General features: G+C 41.0%; 1 protein-coding gene across 1 annotated transcript in view; it reads right to left on the bottom strand.

Moving 5' to 3' along the window:
- Window positions 1-4992: 4992 nt before the first annotated feature.
- Window positions 4993-16987, bottom strand: part of SLC25A42 (solute carrier family 25 member 42) — a 94720-nt gene continuing 82725 nt past the window's right edge. The window contains exon 8 of the mRNA XM_007489269.3: window positions 4993-9844. Within this exon, the coding sequence (XP_007489331.2) occupies window positions 9525-9844 (320 nt within the window). The 3' untranslated portion in view covers window positions 4993-9524. The remainder of the gene's footprint in view (window positions 9845-16987) is intronic.

Here is a 16987-nt window from a genome sequence, read left to right as displayed (position 1 = left end):
CACTGGGGCTGTCGGAGTTCCCCGGCAGAGACGTTGCCCAGGGGCATCCCCTCGGGGAGGGGCGGAGGCCGCCGAGTCTGGCTGCCCCCCACCTCCCTGGGAAGGGCCGGCCTGATGGCTTCTTTATCTAATTGTCGCCTTCCCCACGGCCCTGGGAGGCCAGACAAGGCCAGGGGCCAGCGCCGTTGCCAGGAGCCGGGGCTGCGCTGCCTAGCTATGCAGACAACTGTTCTCCGGGGGCTGCCCAGACATGACCTCGGCCCGCAGCGAGCCTGGCGAGAGAATGGGGGAAGAGCACTTCCCTGCCGCTATCGTTAGAGCAGGAGGCTGGACAAAGGCACCCGCGAGGGGGGAGGAGAGGGAGCAGCAGGCTGCAGCCAGGGCCCGGCCCACCCCCATCCAGCTGCCCCCTGTCATGTCGGGAGCATGCAGAGGAGCCCTCCCTTCCCGTGTGGGTGAGTGCGGCCCGCCTGTACAGAGAAGGAAACTGAGGCCCGGACATCCTGAGCCTTCCCGAGCCAGTGTCCGGGGTGACGCCCGACTCCCCAAGCCGGCCTTCCCCTCTTTTAGGCAGGCCCCTCGATGGCCAAGAGGGTCTCGGCCTCCCCCGGGCCCCGCCCTCCTCCAGGCCCCGCCCTTCTCTGGAGCGCGCCTTCTCCCTCTCCGCCATGCGCCTGCTCGCCCTGACACGATCCCACGGGAAAGGGGTGTCATTGGAGGATCCGAGCTCACATTCGAGTTTCCGAGGAGCCCTGGAGGGAGCTGGGGAGCTCGGGAGGCCCGTTGCCAAGCTCCCTAGGGAGAGGAGCCACGATTCTGGAAGGTGCCTCCACGTGGCCAGGAGCCAGCCAGCCCACGTGGTATCCTCCGTCCTGGTCCCCCTCCCCCCACCCAGAACCCAGAACTTGTACAGGGGACGAGCACTGGGTGTCAGAAGAGCGAGCAGCCAGTGTCCATTCCCCGAGAACGGCCCTTAGCGATGAACAGGGCGGACGGAATTGGGCGTCGAGGCCCCACAAGCCCTGGCTGTGTCCCCGACTTCCTGGAGGCTCCGCCTGGCTTGCCTTGGAGCAGGCCTTCCCTCCTTCCCTGGTCTGGGCCTCGCTTTCTCCACAGCCATCTCCGAGGCCCCTTCCCGCTCTACAGCTGTGCCCGCAGGACCCCAGACTCAGCGAGCCGTTCACTGAGCGCATTCCGGGGCTGGGAACCCCGAGAGGCCAGGATGGAGCAGACAAGCGGGCGCCCTCCTCTTCCCCAGAATGCCGGGCCGCCGTGTCCCGTGTCCTCCAGGGCTGGGGGACAGGGGAAGGGAGGAGACGGCCTCCTGCCCCCCAGCTCAGGCCCTGGACGGCCGCGGAAGCAGCCGGCCTTGGCGCCATCCCCATTGAGAGCTCACTAGGGCACAGAATAACCGGGGAGCGGAGTGCGGATGAAGCCACCGACGCGGAGCCTGTGCGGAGGAAGGCTGGCCTCGGTGGAAGCGGCCCCCATCAGCAGATGGCTCCGGCTAAAGCGGCCTCCGAGGCCTGCCAGGGAGCGGGAGCAGTGCCCTCTGGCGGCCAAGGGCCCGCTTTGCGGCACCAGAGCGGGCAGCGCCCATGCCGTGCTCTCCTGACTGGGAACGACCTTCTCTGTGGCCTGTGACGCTTTTACAAAGTGGGTTTCTCATAGGGCTTTGTGGTGGGGCGCTGCCCTATTTTTATCCACGTTTTCCAGAAAAGGGAACAGAAGCTCGGAGAAGGCTTGACCAGGGTCCACACAGCTGGTAAATTTCCTCCTCTGTAAAATGGGTTGAGAACAGATTTTTATTCTGATGCTGCATGATTTAGATCAATGACGGGCAGCGTCCCTTAGCCCTAAATGACTCTGAAAACACTGGATGTAAGGGGTTCTTGGAGTCGATCTGGGAAACCTCTCCATTCTACAGGTAATTAGGGAAGCTCAGGAGAGTAGCGGGATCCTGACTGGAAAGTCCACCACTCTTTCCCCAACAGCACACTGCCTTCAGGACATCCCTGGCTGCAGACATTTATTCATTCATTAATTATTTATTCGATTTGGAAAATGTTATTTAATTTAGAATATTTTTCCATGGTTCTGTGATTCATGTTCTTTCCCTTCCCCCTCCCCCCTCCCATAGCTGAGGAGCAATTCCACTGGGTTTTACATGTATCATTGATCAAAACCTATTTCCTTATTATTGATAATTGCATCAGGGTTAGAGTCTACATCCCCAGTCATATCCCCATTGACCCATGTGCTCAACTAGTTGTTTTTCTTCTGAATTTACGCTCCCACAGTTCTTCCTCTGGGTGTTCTTTCTCATAAGTCCCTCAGAATTGTCCTGGGTCATTGCATCGCTGCTAGTAGAGAAGTCCATTACATTTGGTCCGTCTCTGTGTACAATGTTCTCCTGGTTCTGCTCCTTTCACTCCTGCAGACATTTTATTTCATTTTCACATTGTTCTTTTTATATTTGGGTTTGAATCTATTCGGAGGCTATCTGTCCTTAACCCAGTGTCCAAGGTCCCCCGAGGTGCCTGGATACATTCCAAGATATCTATTACCTTTATTTTCATTCATTTCTAGCTAAAACTTGGCATTTTCTTTAATTATTTATGACCATTATTTTCAGGTCCCATAGGCTTCAGTACCCTGTCAAAGGGGTCCAAGACATTAAAAAAAAGTTAAGAACCCCTCACCTCACCTATCACCTTACACACAGGTGCTTAATAAAGGCTTGCAGAACAGTTACAAATCTTCATTGATTGACAAAACTACGCTCGCTCACCCTGCGCCAAGGGAGCCACATATGGCCAATGACTTTGGGGCTCAGGAAGCATGCTGCCAAACCAAAGAGTTACCAGACACTGCAAGCTTGACCTCCACATCTTCCCTGTGCGGTCTAGGAGGAAAATGCTAGATTCGTTATCACAAGACATAGGTGTGAAACCTACTTCTGTCATTCTGACCTCAGCCAAGTGATTTTGACCTTTCTACATCTGTTTCCAGAAAAGAGGGAGTTTCACTAGATGTCTAAAGTCTCTAAAGATGTTTAAGGCTTTTTCTAGTTAAAAAAAAATTTTTTTTTTAAATAATTGAAGCTTCTGCTGATCCTCCGGACTTGAACTGACCTAAGACCCCCATCATTAAAGTTTTTTGGGCAGGTTGCTAGAATTAGGCTGTTAGTTTTATGGACATCTCATTTGTAGATTATAAATTACGTTGAAGATTTAAAACATGAGATTTAGTGCTCAAAGGAACCTTAGAGGTCATCTAGCTCACTTCATTTTTCAGATAAAGAAAATGAGGCCCAGTGAGATCATATGACTTATTCATTGGTGTATTCTGGTTAGATTAGGCTTTCTTTCCCTCAAGAGGGAGGAGTGGTTACATGTAGGTAGAAACAGCTAGAGTAACTGAGTTCATTAAGTAAAGCTGCTGACACCCAGTAAAGCAGTTCTGCCAATCCCACTGTTGGTTCAAAAGTGCCTTAGGACCACCGCCCAATTGATAAATGGTCAAAGGATGGGAACAGGCAAATTCTCAAGGGGAGAAATCTGAGCCATCTATGGCTATATGAAAAAATGCTTCCAGTCACAAATAATGAGAAATGCAAATGAAAGAAATTGAGTTTTGGCAGAATTGACAACAAAGATAACTGACAAATGCTGGCGGGGCTGCATGAAAATAGGCACATCGATGTACCTGGTGGAGCTGCAAATTGATCCAGTCATTTTGGAAAGCCATTTGGGACTGTGCTCCAAACTACGTACTGAACTGTACACAGCCTCTAACCCATCAATACCAGATTAGGCCTACTGCACCCCTCATCCCAAATTAAAGATTAAAGGAAGGAAAAAGTTCTACATGTACAAAACTATGTATATGGCAAGGAACTGGAAACTACTGGGGTGCCCATCAACTAGGGAATGGCTGAACAAGTTACGGTATATGAAGGTGATGAAATACTATTGGGCTGCAAGGGACAACCAATGGGCTGGCTTCAGAGAAGCCTGGAAAGACTTGTATGAACTGATGCAAAATGAAGTGAGTAGAACAAGGAATATGATTTGTATGAATGCTACCCCTCTTGAGAGAGGTGATGGACTAAATATGCAGAATAAGATTTTTAGACACAGCCAATGATGGCAATTTGTTTTGCTTGACTAGACATATATGTGACTTTTTTTTCTCTCCAGTGTGTGACTGGGAAGGTAAGAATGAGAAAAAAATGCCTGGTAACTGAAAACAAAATTAATTTTTTTAAAAAGTGTCTTGAGTCTAATTATCCTAGATTGGTACATTCATAAAAGGTTCTAGCTCCCTCTATTTCTACCTCAATCTTAAAACTTCACACCCTACCTGCTGCTCTGAAGCCACTCGGAATGAGCCTAATTAATTTCAAACCGACACAGGCACTGCTTCATCCATGTAGAGGCAGAGCCCCCATTCAGCCCCAGGGGTTGCCATGGTAGTCAGGGAACCAGTAGCCTCCCTATCTTTTTGCCCACTAAACTGGTTTGAATACTTCTATGAATAACTTCACAGTGATGGCAACAGTTCAGGGCCCCGCTCCGTGAAATCCTGGCCCCACACTGATGGGAGCCCATGGTCACACAACTGCTTAAGTATTAGGGCCAGGATGGTATAAGCTCAGGTCCCTCCTGACTACACCAGTCAGGACTACTGATTCTCCAAGACAAGTTAGGCCATTTAAAACCATGTCTAGGCTACTGGAAAATTTGTGAAGGAGAGGAACTGCTTTGACCAACTTCACTCCTTCATCTCCAGTCAGTTTGACTGCTAGCTGCTAGCCTTGCCAGTGAACAGTGGGCTGGTCTGGCAAAATGGTGTCAGCCACCAGGGTAAGGGAAAACTTTGGTGGCTACTGATCCACTGAAAAGATTCTATTGAAGTCCATATAATTAAATCAAAAAACTTCATGCTTTTTCTTTTTTTAATGGAAAAGAAGAGAGGAAAAAGCTCATCTGATTTTGTAAAGTTGGCAATAGACAACATAAACCTTTATTCAATAAATACAACAAATATTTAAAAAGAGACTTCAAATTCATAGGCAAGAAGGGTGGGGATGGAGGAGGAAAAACTGAGAAAGGAAATCGAGCCATTTTAATTTTTATTAAATATATTCTCTTGGCACAAATCTTGAAATATAAACATTATATATATATGTATAAACAAAGTATCTTCACTGCATCAAAATAGAACTCCAGACCAATAAAAGCAGTCAAAATTGACACGTGGACAGCAATAACACATCTTTACAAAAGGCATTGAACAGTGTTGAGTGTTATGTGCATAGGCAAGCTAGGTGGACAACAGTGTCAAGTCCCCACAAAACACAGCATTTGGGGAGAACCAGGCATTAGGGAGTTGGTTATTCAGAAACGCAGCATATAGGGCTCAAAGGGCCCCAAAGAAGCTGATTCTAAAGCTCTTGAAAGGTTTGGGGACCAAAATCTTTCTGTCTGATCCAATTTGGAAAATTGCACTTTTTTCCAGAAGTGCTTGCTCACAGGGGCCATTCACACATGCACACATAAAGCACCTCACTTCGTTCACTCACTCATTCGCTTGCTTACTCCCACTGTTAGATTCACTGGTTCGGAGAGAGCATTGTAAGGGATGTGGATTCTGAGCTTGTCTATTGAAGGAGAAAATGCCACACCTCCCCTTGATCAGGTCCATGTACTTCCTCTAGGAAAGCTGATTTCTAGGGTGGACTGCTGCCTAAAACAGGCTAAAGTAGCCAGGTTCCTTCACCCTTCACTTCAAACTGTTCAGCAAAGAACCCTAAAACATTGTCCAATAGAGAAAATATCTCCATGGACTGTAGTTTCCTCTAAAGCTTAATTCTGCCAGAGGACAAAGAAATGGAAGTTAACCTGGCTTCAAATGTGCAGGATCACATTTTTGTGGTCTGGCTGGGTTAGGCCTGGGAAACCTTTAGCAACTGCTAGACCCATATTTAGCACAAGACTAAAAAGCTCCCACAAGGAGGCAGCTGCCATGGCAGGACAAAGACACTGGGGTGCTGGTGTTTCCTGGGTCTTAGCAACTCCAAACTACTCAATTCCCATCTAAAAATCTGTCCCTTTGATTTGTGATCTCTGACCAGGAAAATGCCTGATCCCGAAAGTTTATGTGGGAGTAGACAAGTCTTGAGAAGAAAAAACAATCTTCTCGAATGCTCCATTTTCATGGAAGAAAGGGCCTTGCTTTTGATTTCTGTGTTTCAGGTTCAGAAGGTGCACAAAATCATTCGAGTAAACTTTTTAAAGGATAGACCTTTACCTGATGCATTTTCTTCCATAGAACAGGGCAGACAACAGTTTCAAAACTGTTCTCTTTTGGACACATGCCTCCTGAGTAACAAAATCCCCTAGAGCACTAATGTCAGAGAGAGGAATAACAGGATACTGCAACCTGATGTACTTGGCAGAGAATGTACAAGAAGCCAGAGTACAGTAAAATCTCCAACAACAAAGTCACAGAGAAAGGAAGAGATGCTGGGCCAATACAGGAGAATGATTTGAGCTTGGAAAACAGTGGGAAGAAAGTGGTGTGAATAAGCTAGCCCTTGTCTTCAAAAATGCAGCCTGCAGTTTGTAGGAGTGGGAAGACCTCCTCCTATGAGAATTTCCAACCATTTCTGTCCCTTCTGTTGAGGCAGGACTGAAATTACAGGACAGGCATACCACATGCAAAGTGTGAACACAAAGAAGGCTCTTCACACCCATAAGCCAAGCATTGGGTAAGAAAAAATAAATCTATTTAAAACGCATAAGACACACACATGCACACATACATATTAAATCAGCTACTTTCATACACAAAAACTTGTGCAAAATCTCCCCCTTCCTCCCACCCCAATCAAATAAACGATTTCAGGAAATAGGACTAAAATGATAATGGCTGTCAGGTCAATAAATGCAAGGGCCAGGGAAATGTTTAATTTTACTGGAAAGAAAATTTGCAAAATGAGTTTCTGCAGTCTACTATAATTGTTATTGCATCATAGGAGGAATTTCAAATTTGTTGTTCAGTGAGAATACACACCCTGGGCTTCCCCTAAAGTCTATCTTTTTTCAATTCCAGTTTATACTTCTAAAGGGGCCCATAATGACTTTCTGGAGATCGTCCAAATGTGATCCCATTTCAGGTCAACAAATGGTGATGCAGCCAAATTTAAGCTCCTTTCTAATCTACCGCTATTTTAAAACATGAGACACAATCCCGTGGATGCCAGGCGTTTGTACTTCCCTTTTTCCAAGGACAGATTTGGGAAGTCTTACTGGAAGGGGGTGTCAAAACACAGTACTCAGACACGAACACAAACCAAGAGACTTTCAAAAGGGGCCACCAAAAACAAGCCTTGGCTCCCAGGTGCATAGAACCATATGAGACAGTGCTGGGCTAGAGGGGGCTCAGTGGGAACAGACTACCGTCCCCTTCCTCCAGGCCTATCTTTCAGAAGCGTTCATTATCCTCAAGAATGGCTGGGAATGGCACTTTACATACCAGTTAGAAGAGATCCTCACTATTCCTATACCACCACCTAGGGATTCAATGCTTGACCAAGGACATCTTCCTAGTAACAGGAACTTTAACCATCGGGACTTTGCAAGTACAGCTATCGAACCTTGTGGCAATATAGTAATACTTAAATATCCAAGCTGACTGTCCTGGGCTGAGTGGGACTTGATTGGAAGATGGGGACTCATCACATTAACTATTTGGCTATAAAGCAACTTCTGTCCAGAGTATAAAATGAGAACCAAACACAAGGGCATTCAAATTTCACTGACTGTGCAATGATCTTCATTTTACACTAATGAAGTCATGATATAGATTCTGACTTAAAAAAAAATCCTACTATTAAAAATACCTATATTAGAAAAGGACTTTCTCTGCACCCCGTGATTTATCACGTGCAGTCCTTTCCATCTGAGCAGCAACTTTCCAGGAGAAGAAAGTCTCTTTCCAGGCACCTTCATATCTCTGATGTGAGCTGGGCACATGGCTCCTCACTGTGAGAGTCTGGGATCATCCAAGAAATGGGACATTCTCTCACACTGTTTGTGCTCAAAGATTGAGCTTCGAATAACTGAATATATTCCCCATCCCTTTAATGAGCGTGTGAGTGAGTGTGTGTATGTGTGTGTTTGTATGTAGGGGCTAAACCATGAGTCAGAAGCTTCCCCAAGAAATATCACAGTGGACATTCTAAGGTGCCACACCATACTGCCAACTCTTCAGGGTGGCATGTTAGGGAGGCTTTGTTCTTTAGGCTCCATGGCCCGCTTAGAGCTGGGAAAACATGGCACCTGAGGAATGAGATCAGGTGGCAGTTTAATAACTGTGGGTCACTGAGGGTGGGATCTATTGAAAGCTACCACTTTCTGTGAGCAAATTCAAGATGAGCCTGCTCTATCTTAAGCACAGAGGTTGTTCCACCCAGCAGCTGTGAAGCATATTTACGAAAGAACTCCTAAGACAACAAAAATGATTTACATTCCTTATCTGCCATGTCTGGTGAGAGACTGAATCCTCTAAGCTGGTCACTTAGCAGCAATTATATTCAATGAAAGATGTGACCGATGAATTTCAAGTTTACAAAATTCCCTGTTTAAAATCTCAAAAGCTTTGACATTTCTTGGGAAATATGGAGGTTTCCAGTACTCACTCACCAGACAATGCTATATACCAAGAATGAAAGCATTTGAGGAGGGTCAAGGATATGGTATATAGGAATCTACACATTTTCTGGTAATAGTTTATCAAGACTTGGGAGGGCTCAAAGTGTACTTATCACATGCCATTGGAGAAAAGGATTAAATTTACCCACTTCCAACAACCTGTGAGAAGAAATTTAAGATGGTTCCACAGACCTTCTAATTTCATTTGCTTATTTCAGAGGCATGGACACATTAAATGCAAAAAGTCCTAGACAATGGATAAAAAATCATTTGGGATCCTTGACTTTGATGAATCCATTCCCTTTATGGGAACCAATTTTGAAAAAATGAATAACAGAACTCTAAATTATTCCTTTCAAAAGAATATTAACCCCAATTCAGGTATTTAGTAGATGACCAAACTTTAAAAAGTGAAATACTGCACTTTGTTTAAAACCAAAGACTAATTTGTATTCCCTAAACTCCCCTCAGACATTGACCATCTTAGAATATCCTCCTAATCCCTGGGTGTGCTCTGGACCCAGTTCAGAAGCATAGTCCTCTTCATTAATCTTGGGGTGGTGGGAAGAAATCGGAGGACAAATGCTACCCAGAGCTCAAATATTACTTGCTACTCTAAGAGAATTTGGTTTTAGAGAAGATCAATTTTAAGTGCATATTTTCTGAATGGCAAACTCAATTATTTTAAAAAAATAAAGTAAAACTTTAAATCACATTTCACAATAATGTTGGGGACAGTACTATCATTTTCTACGTATACACATGTGCTTTAGTAAGTAATTTGGGTAGTTGAGAGTTAGGATACTAATTGCGATTCCTCTCATCAAATTTTTGAAGAAGAATCTGCATTAGGTCAAAAGTGGTAAAACTGATTCCCACTGCTATTGGGCCTTTAAGCCAGTTCATGCTTAAACCCTTGTATAAACCACGGATATATCCCTCTTTGCTGACAATTTCTTGCAAGGTCTGTATGATGTTATTGTAAGTCTGACCCTTTACTCCTGCTGTCTGCATTCGTCGCCGTACAACGTCTAGAGGGTAGGAAGCTGATTGGCCAATGAGACCAGCACATGCACCAAAAACCATTCGCTCTAAAGGATATGGCTGTGATCGTCCACTGTGTTCTAAAAGAAATAAAAATGAGGAAAATAAACAAATGTTGCCTACTAAAGACATATCATATATATGTATATATGTATGTGTAAATATACACACACACACACACACATTTTTGAGTTGAATTAGAGAGCGGGCAGAGATCTAGGAACTAAAATGTTACAAGAGGCCATTCCAGCTCCTGCCACTGTCTGGATAGGGTACATTTTAATTGTTTCAAAAAGTTCAGCAAGTTCTCTGAAAAAATTATAGACTCTCATAAGTGAAACAATTCAACCTATATCTAAGCAAGATTCTGCTTTATAACAAAGCCTCTGCAGTGTGGTAGAGGGAAAAGAACAATGGATTTGAAAAGAGAGGACCTGTGTTCAAACTGAGGTACTGTCACTCACTACCTGTGAGAACAAGTCACTTAATGTCCCTGGACTTTAGTTTCTCCATTTGTAAATAAGGAGTTTAGACTAGGGAGCCTCTAAGCTCTGGAAGGAGTCCCTTCCAGCTCTAAATCTTTCACAGAGGGGGAGTATGCCATAAACCTACTTCATTTTCACTGAATTTGAATTTAGTATGGTAAAGTTTTATTGAATGATATTCTCCAAATAACAACAAAAAAGAGGGACTACAAATAGGTTTCATGATTTGGAGAGGGCTTGGATTATATGGCTTGTATGAGTCTAAGTATCCCTAGAACAGACTGCTGAAAATTTACTTTATTGGGTTAAAACACATCTTAATGGGGAAGGGGAAGGCAGGGAGTGGAACCAAGAGTAAAGGAAGGGACATGTCTCAGCTGTCCCCAATTGTCCTCTAAACAATATTAAAATAACAATTCAAGTTTAATTCTAAAGTAGCAGAACCAACAAAATGACAAAGTGAAATAATTTTTCTGTTAGAAAGTTAGACAAGAAAGTTGACAGGAAAGGTCTGTCTCGCTGGGGTATGAGTGGAGTACATTCCAGTGCAAGTCAAAACCCCAACAGTGATGGCTTCTGGAGCTCTCAGCCCATAGATGGTAAAAAGGTCAGATAACTGGTGAGAAATGGATTACAGGGGACCCTTTACTGGCACTGAGCACAAGGCTCTGTTACATTTCTCATACAAAGTTCTGGGTCATAACCCCAGGGTGAGGAGGAGCACTAAGCAGGAGCAGGGACTCTGAGCATAGTTCCAAGGTAGAAAAAAGTATGTGTGGTAATCAAAGTCCAGAGTACAATCTGGGAGAACAGTGACCACTTGGAAGAACTAAAAACTTGCAGACATCCAGAGCTTGTTCTGAAAATAGTAACACAAAAAAACTCAAGCTTGAGACACTGCCCTCTCCACCCTGGGAGCAGAGTCCAACTTTAACATAATGTTAAGTCAAGAAATAGGCTGGAAAAATGAATAAACAGCAAAACAAAAATCTGATCATAAAAAGTTACAATGGCGACAGGGAAGGGCAAAACAGAAACTCAGAAGATGTATAAAAGGAGATTTTGAGCCTTTGGACTTCATCCCCCAGAGGTCCCTTAGTATTTCCCAAAATTCCCTTTTCCTGCATCCCCACGTTTTGTGTGATTATATTTAAGTGGCTGGAACTCCTCCCTCTTCCTCTTTTTGGACCTGCAACCAGGCTGAATTCAGGCAGTTCTTTTTGCCCTAGTTATTATTAATAAAACTTTTAAAATATAATACTTAGTTATTGAATATTACACCTCGTCAATGTCAAAACATACAAACAAAGTCTCAAAGAAAAATGTGAATTGGTCTCAGGCTCAAAAAAAAAAAAGAAGAATTCCTGGAAGATCTCAAAAGGGAACAATAAAATAGGTAGAAGAAAATTTGGGAAAAGAAATGAGAATGATACAAGAGAAGCATGAAAAAAGAATCAATAGCTTGGTATGAGAGGCACAAATACTGAAGAAAAAAAACACTTTAAAAAGCAGAATTGGCCAAATGGAAAAGAGGTGCAAAAGCCTACTGAAGGAAATAATTCTTTAAAAACTGGAAATTGGGGGGAAGCTAGGTAACTCAGTAGATAAAAGAGTCAGACCTGGTGACTGGAGGTCCTGGGTTCAAATGTGGCCTCAGACACTTCCTAGCTAGGTGACCCTGGGCAAATCATTTAATCCCAATTGCCTTGCCCTTCTGCCTTGGAACCAATACCTAGTATTAATTCTAAGACATAAGATCAGGGTTAAAAAAAATTAGAATTAGACAAGTTGAAGCTAATGACTTCATGAGACATCAGGAAACAATAGAAACAAAATCAAAAGAAGAAAAAACAGAAGAATATGTGAAATATCTCATTGGAAAACAAAAACTGGCCTGAAAAACAGATTGAAAGATAACTTAATTATTGAATGACCTGAAAGTTATAATAATAATTAAAAAATCCTCAACATCATATTTTAAGAAATTATCCAAGAAAACTGCCCTGATAGCCTAGAACCAGAGGGTAAAGTAGAAATTAAAAGGATCTACTGATAACCTCCCAAAAGAAATCCCAAAATGAAAATTCCCAGGAAACCAATGTAGCCAAGATTAGAAAGAAAGCCAAAAACTGGGGAAAACATTTTGTACAGCAAGTTTTTCTGATAAATGCTTAATTTCTCAAATATTTAAAGTAATAAGGTAAAAGATATGTTGGGGTCTGACCCAGGGAGAAAGCTATGAATAATTTTTATAGAAGATGCCTCTGTTCTCTCTAAGGTTAAAGCCTTGTTTGATGTGGGCTTATCTGGGGAAATGTTCAAGGCTCATTCTGGAGTATTTCCATTAAGCCTCTAAGACATATTTATGTTCTGTTCCTGAGAAAGGTTTAGACTTGTTATACCAACCCTCCATGAACAAAAAACCTTTATGTCATCTCGCAGGCAGATGTCTCACCAATACACGTATCTCTTGATATATGGATATAATTGCTTAATAGAACTCTCTCCATAAAAGCTTGCCTCTTTGTCATAATAAGTGGAGTTTATGCATAACCCCCATCTGGCCCTATTTGGTCTCTCAGTGTTGGAATCCAAACATCAACACCTGGTGTCCAAAACAGTCCCGTCAATCATTAGACTCCAGAGCTCATAAGTAATAATTTTGAGGGAACAGGAGAATTTTTTCACCAGACGTTAAGCAGAGGGCAAATAGATATAGATAGAGATTAATATATTTCAGTTCTAAAAAAGTTTGTAAGAAAACAGGAACAGAATTGTGGAGCACCAAACCCAGGCCACAGAAAGAATTTTGAGAAAACCTCAGGATAAATCACAGAAGAAGAGGACAGAAATGTTTTGTTTTCAAGAGAAAAAAAGTTTGCTCCTTACAGTTGCAAACTGATCAGCCACTTAAAGGATGAAGGCCCTGAAAAATCAGAATGAACAGTGTCTAAAGGAGATAGTGAAAGTTTCGACTGAGACAGAGCAAGAGGATGTTTAAACACTCCGTGCCAAAATGTGAAGAAAAAGTAAATATTGCAGATAATCCTGGGAGAACACTGATTTTGAAGCATATTTCGAAAAGTTTATGTTAAATGTTGTCTGTGTTGTCCTTTGGACCAGTGTTGTCATGTGTGCATATGAAAAAGGGGAATTGGGTTTAAAAGAAATCTGTTTCTATTTTTCAGAACATGGGAAAGTGGGGTGCAGACAGATTCAGAAACTGAGAGATTCAAAAAGAAACATGAATTTTTGAACCTCTTAAACTTTAAGACCATTTGAGTGGGAAAAAAGGAAGGAAGATTTGATCCCACAATTTGATTGGATTTTTAATTAGGATTAATTTTAAAGGTTGATGATTAAGTGTTGAAAATTGTTTATTAAGTTGTATAAGATTCCAAATAAGTTTGATTCTGTACAAAACTAAATGGTGAGAGAATTGTCTATTCTCACTAGGATTTGAAATGAATAATGGTTACAGATTTGAATGTTTGAACATACCTAAAATATTTAAATTAACTGAAAATTGGGAATATATTTTCTCTAAAGATAATTAATAAGCCAGCCTGATGCAGAAAAAGAATTTTTTACTTTAAGAAGCAGTTGGCAAGCCCCTAATAAGAGCTGTCATAGCTGCTTAAGTGAAGATAAGGTATAATAAAATATGTGTAACAAGCATGAGAATTAGTACCAGCTTTCTGAAAGAAATTATAATGTAATATGGAGAAACTTCCTTTTTTTTTCCCCTTAAAAACCCTTACCTTCTGTCTTGGAAAAGAATGGTAAAGGCTAGGCAATGGGGTTCAAGTGACTTGCCCACGGTCACACAACTGGGAAGTGTCTGAGGCCAGATTTGAACCTAGGACCTCCCATCTCTAGGTCTGGCTCTCAATTCACTGAGCTACCCAGCTGCCCCTGAGAAACTTCTGTATGACCTAAATTTTGGATTTTCAAATGAGTATGTAAAAGAAGTTTTAAATTTGTTAATCTGTAAATGTGGAATGAAACAGGTATTAAGAGTTTGGAATATTGAAAAAAGAAATTTCTAAACAGTTGTCATAATTGGTTGGAATATATGAATTGTTATCAAAGTATGGACTCTGGATAGGAATACTTTCATGGTTTAAGGGTAAATGAAATTTAAATGAAATTGTTAGAATGTAATTTTGAGTAAACACAAATGGTATATGAAAATTTGTACTGTGAAGAAAGTTAACATCTGAGGTGAATGGGATAAGACAATATATAAGCATGATATGTAAATGATGTTGCAATAAAGGAATTGATAATAATAGGTGACAGAATACTAAGTGGAACTTGAGTTGAGTGATGGCAAAAGTAAGTCAAAGAATATGAGTCATTCCCCAATTAATAATCTGACTGATAAATGGTCAAAGGATATGAACAGGCATTTTTCAGAAGAGGAAATCAAAGCTATCTATGGTCATATGAAAAAATACTCCAAAACACTATTGATTAAAGAAACACAAATTAAAAACAACTCTGAAGTATCATCTCATACCTATCAGATTGGCTAATATGACTAAGAAGGAAAATAACAAATGTTGGAGGGGATATAGGAAAATTGGGACACTAATACATTGTTGGTAGAGTTGAGAACTGATCCAACTGTTCTGGAGAACAAATTGAAATATTTTCAAAGGACTATAAAAGTGTGCACGACCCAGCAATACCACTACTAGTCTGTATCCCAAAAAGATTAAAAAAAATAGGAAAAGAAGTAATTTGTAAAAAAATATTTATAGTATTTCTCTTTGTGGTGATAAAGAATTGGAAATTGAGGGGATGCCAATCAATTGGGGAACAGCTGAACATGTATATGGTTGTAATGGAATACCATTGTGCTACAAAAAATAAGTGGGACAATTTCAGGAAAACATGGAAAGGCTTATATAAACTGATGCAAAGTGAAGTGAGAACCAGAACACTATACCCAGTGGCATCAATATTGTACGAATATCAATTATGAATGACTAAGCCATTGTCAGTAATATGATACAAATTAATTCCAAAGGACTTACGATGAAAAATATTATACATCTTCAGAGAAAGAACTGATGGAGTCTGCATACAAGAAAACCTAAAAAAAAAACCTTTTGTCTGTGTTTTCTTTCACACATGACTTAATATGGAAATATATTTTGCATCTATATCAAATTTCTTGCTTTGTCATTGAGGAAAGGAAGAAGGGAGGGAATTTGGAATTCAAGATTTCAAAAAGCAATTATTAAAAATTGTTTTTCCTAACTGTGTGACCGTGGCCAAGTCTCTTAACCCTGGTTGCCTAGCCCTTACTGATCATCTGCCTTGGAACTGATACTCAGAATTAAGTCTAAGACAGAAGGTAAGGGTTTAAAAAAATTGTTTTTATATGTAATTGAAAAAAAAAGGTTAAGTACTTTACTCTCTAAAAAAACTAGTTGAAACAATTTAGCAAAATTGCAGGATATTTTAAATAAAGTTACATAAATCATCAGCATTTCTATATATTACCAACAAAGTTCAGTAGCAAGAGATATATATATATATAGAAATTCCATTTAAAATAAATCTACACAGTATAAAATACCTGGGTGTCTACTTGTCAAGATGAACCCAAAAGTTATATAAACACGAGAGAACACTTCACATAAATTACGTCAGATCTAAATAACTGGGAAATGTTAATTGTTCATGGATAGGCCAAGTTAATATAATAAAATGACAATTCTACCTAAGCTAATTATTTCTTCAGTGCTATACCAAACTACCACAAATTATTTTAAAGAGTTAGAAAAAATCAGATCTCAAACTGTACAGTAACCATCAAAGCAATCTGGTACTAGCTAAGAAATAGGATGGTGGATCAATGGAATAGATTAGATACACAACGTTGTAAATGGCCATAGCAATCTAGTATTTGATAAACCCAAAGATCCCAGCTTTGGGGACAAGAACTCATTATATGACAAAAACTGCTGGGAAAACTAGAAAACAGTATGGAAGAAATTGGGTAAAGGCAAATTAGGGAAGCATGTTTACCTGTCAAGATCTGTGGCTAAGGGAAGAATTTATGACCAAACGAGATAGAGAACATTACAAAATGTAAAAAGAATAATTTTGCTTATATTAAATTTTAAAAAGTTTTGTGCAAACAAAACCCATTTAACTAAGAGTACAATGAACTGGGAAAAACATTTTTACAGCAAATTTCTCTGACAAAGTTCTCATTTCTCAAATATATAGAGAACTAAGTCAAATTTATAGAAATATAAGTCATTTCCCCAATTGAAAAATGGTCAAAAGAGGTAAGTCAGTAATCAGATGAAGAAATCAAAGCTATCCATAATCATATGAAAAAATTCAAAATCACTATTGATTAGAGAAATGCAAATTAAAACAACTCTGATGTACCACCACACACCTATCAGATTGGTTGATATGACAGTAAGTGTCATATCATAAGGAAAGTGATAAATATTGCAAGGAATGTGGCAAAATTGGGATGCTAATGGATTGTTGGCAGAATTATGAACTGATCCAACCATTCTGGAGGGCAATTTGGAACTATGCCCAAAGACTTATAGAATTATGCATACCTTTTGATCCAGTAATATCACTACTAGGTTGATATCCCAAAAAGATGTAAAAAAGGGGGGGGGCACCTATTTGCACAAAAAATATTTATAGCAGTTCTTTTTGTGGAATTGAAAATTGAGGGGATTTCCATCAGTTGGA

The sequence above is a fragment of the Monodelphis domestica genome, chromosome 3 (assembly GCF_027887165.1).
Source record: "Monodelphis domestica isolate mMonDom1 chromosome 3, mMonDom1.pri, whole genome shotgun sequence".
NCBI classification, from domain to species: domain Eukaryota; kingdom Metazoa; phylum Chordata; class Mammalia; order Didelphimorphia; family Didelphidae; genus Monodelphis; species Monodelphis domestica.
The sequence above is the reverse complement of the archived record's forward strand: the minus strand, read 5'-3'. Positions and strand labels throughout refer to the sequence as shown.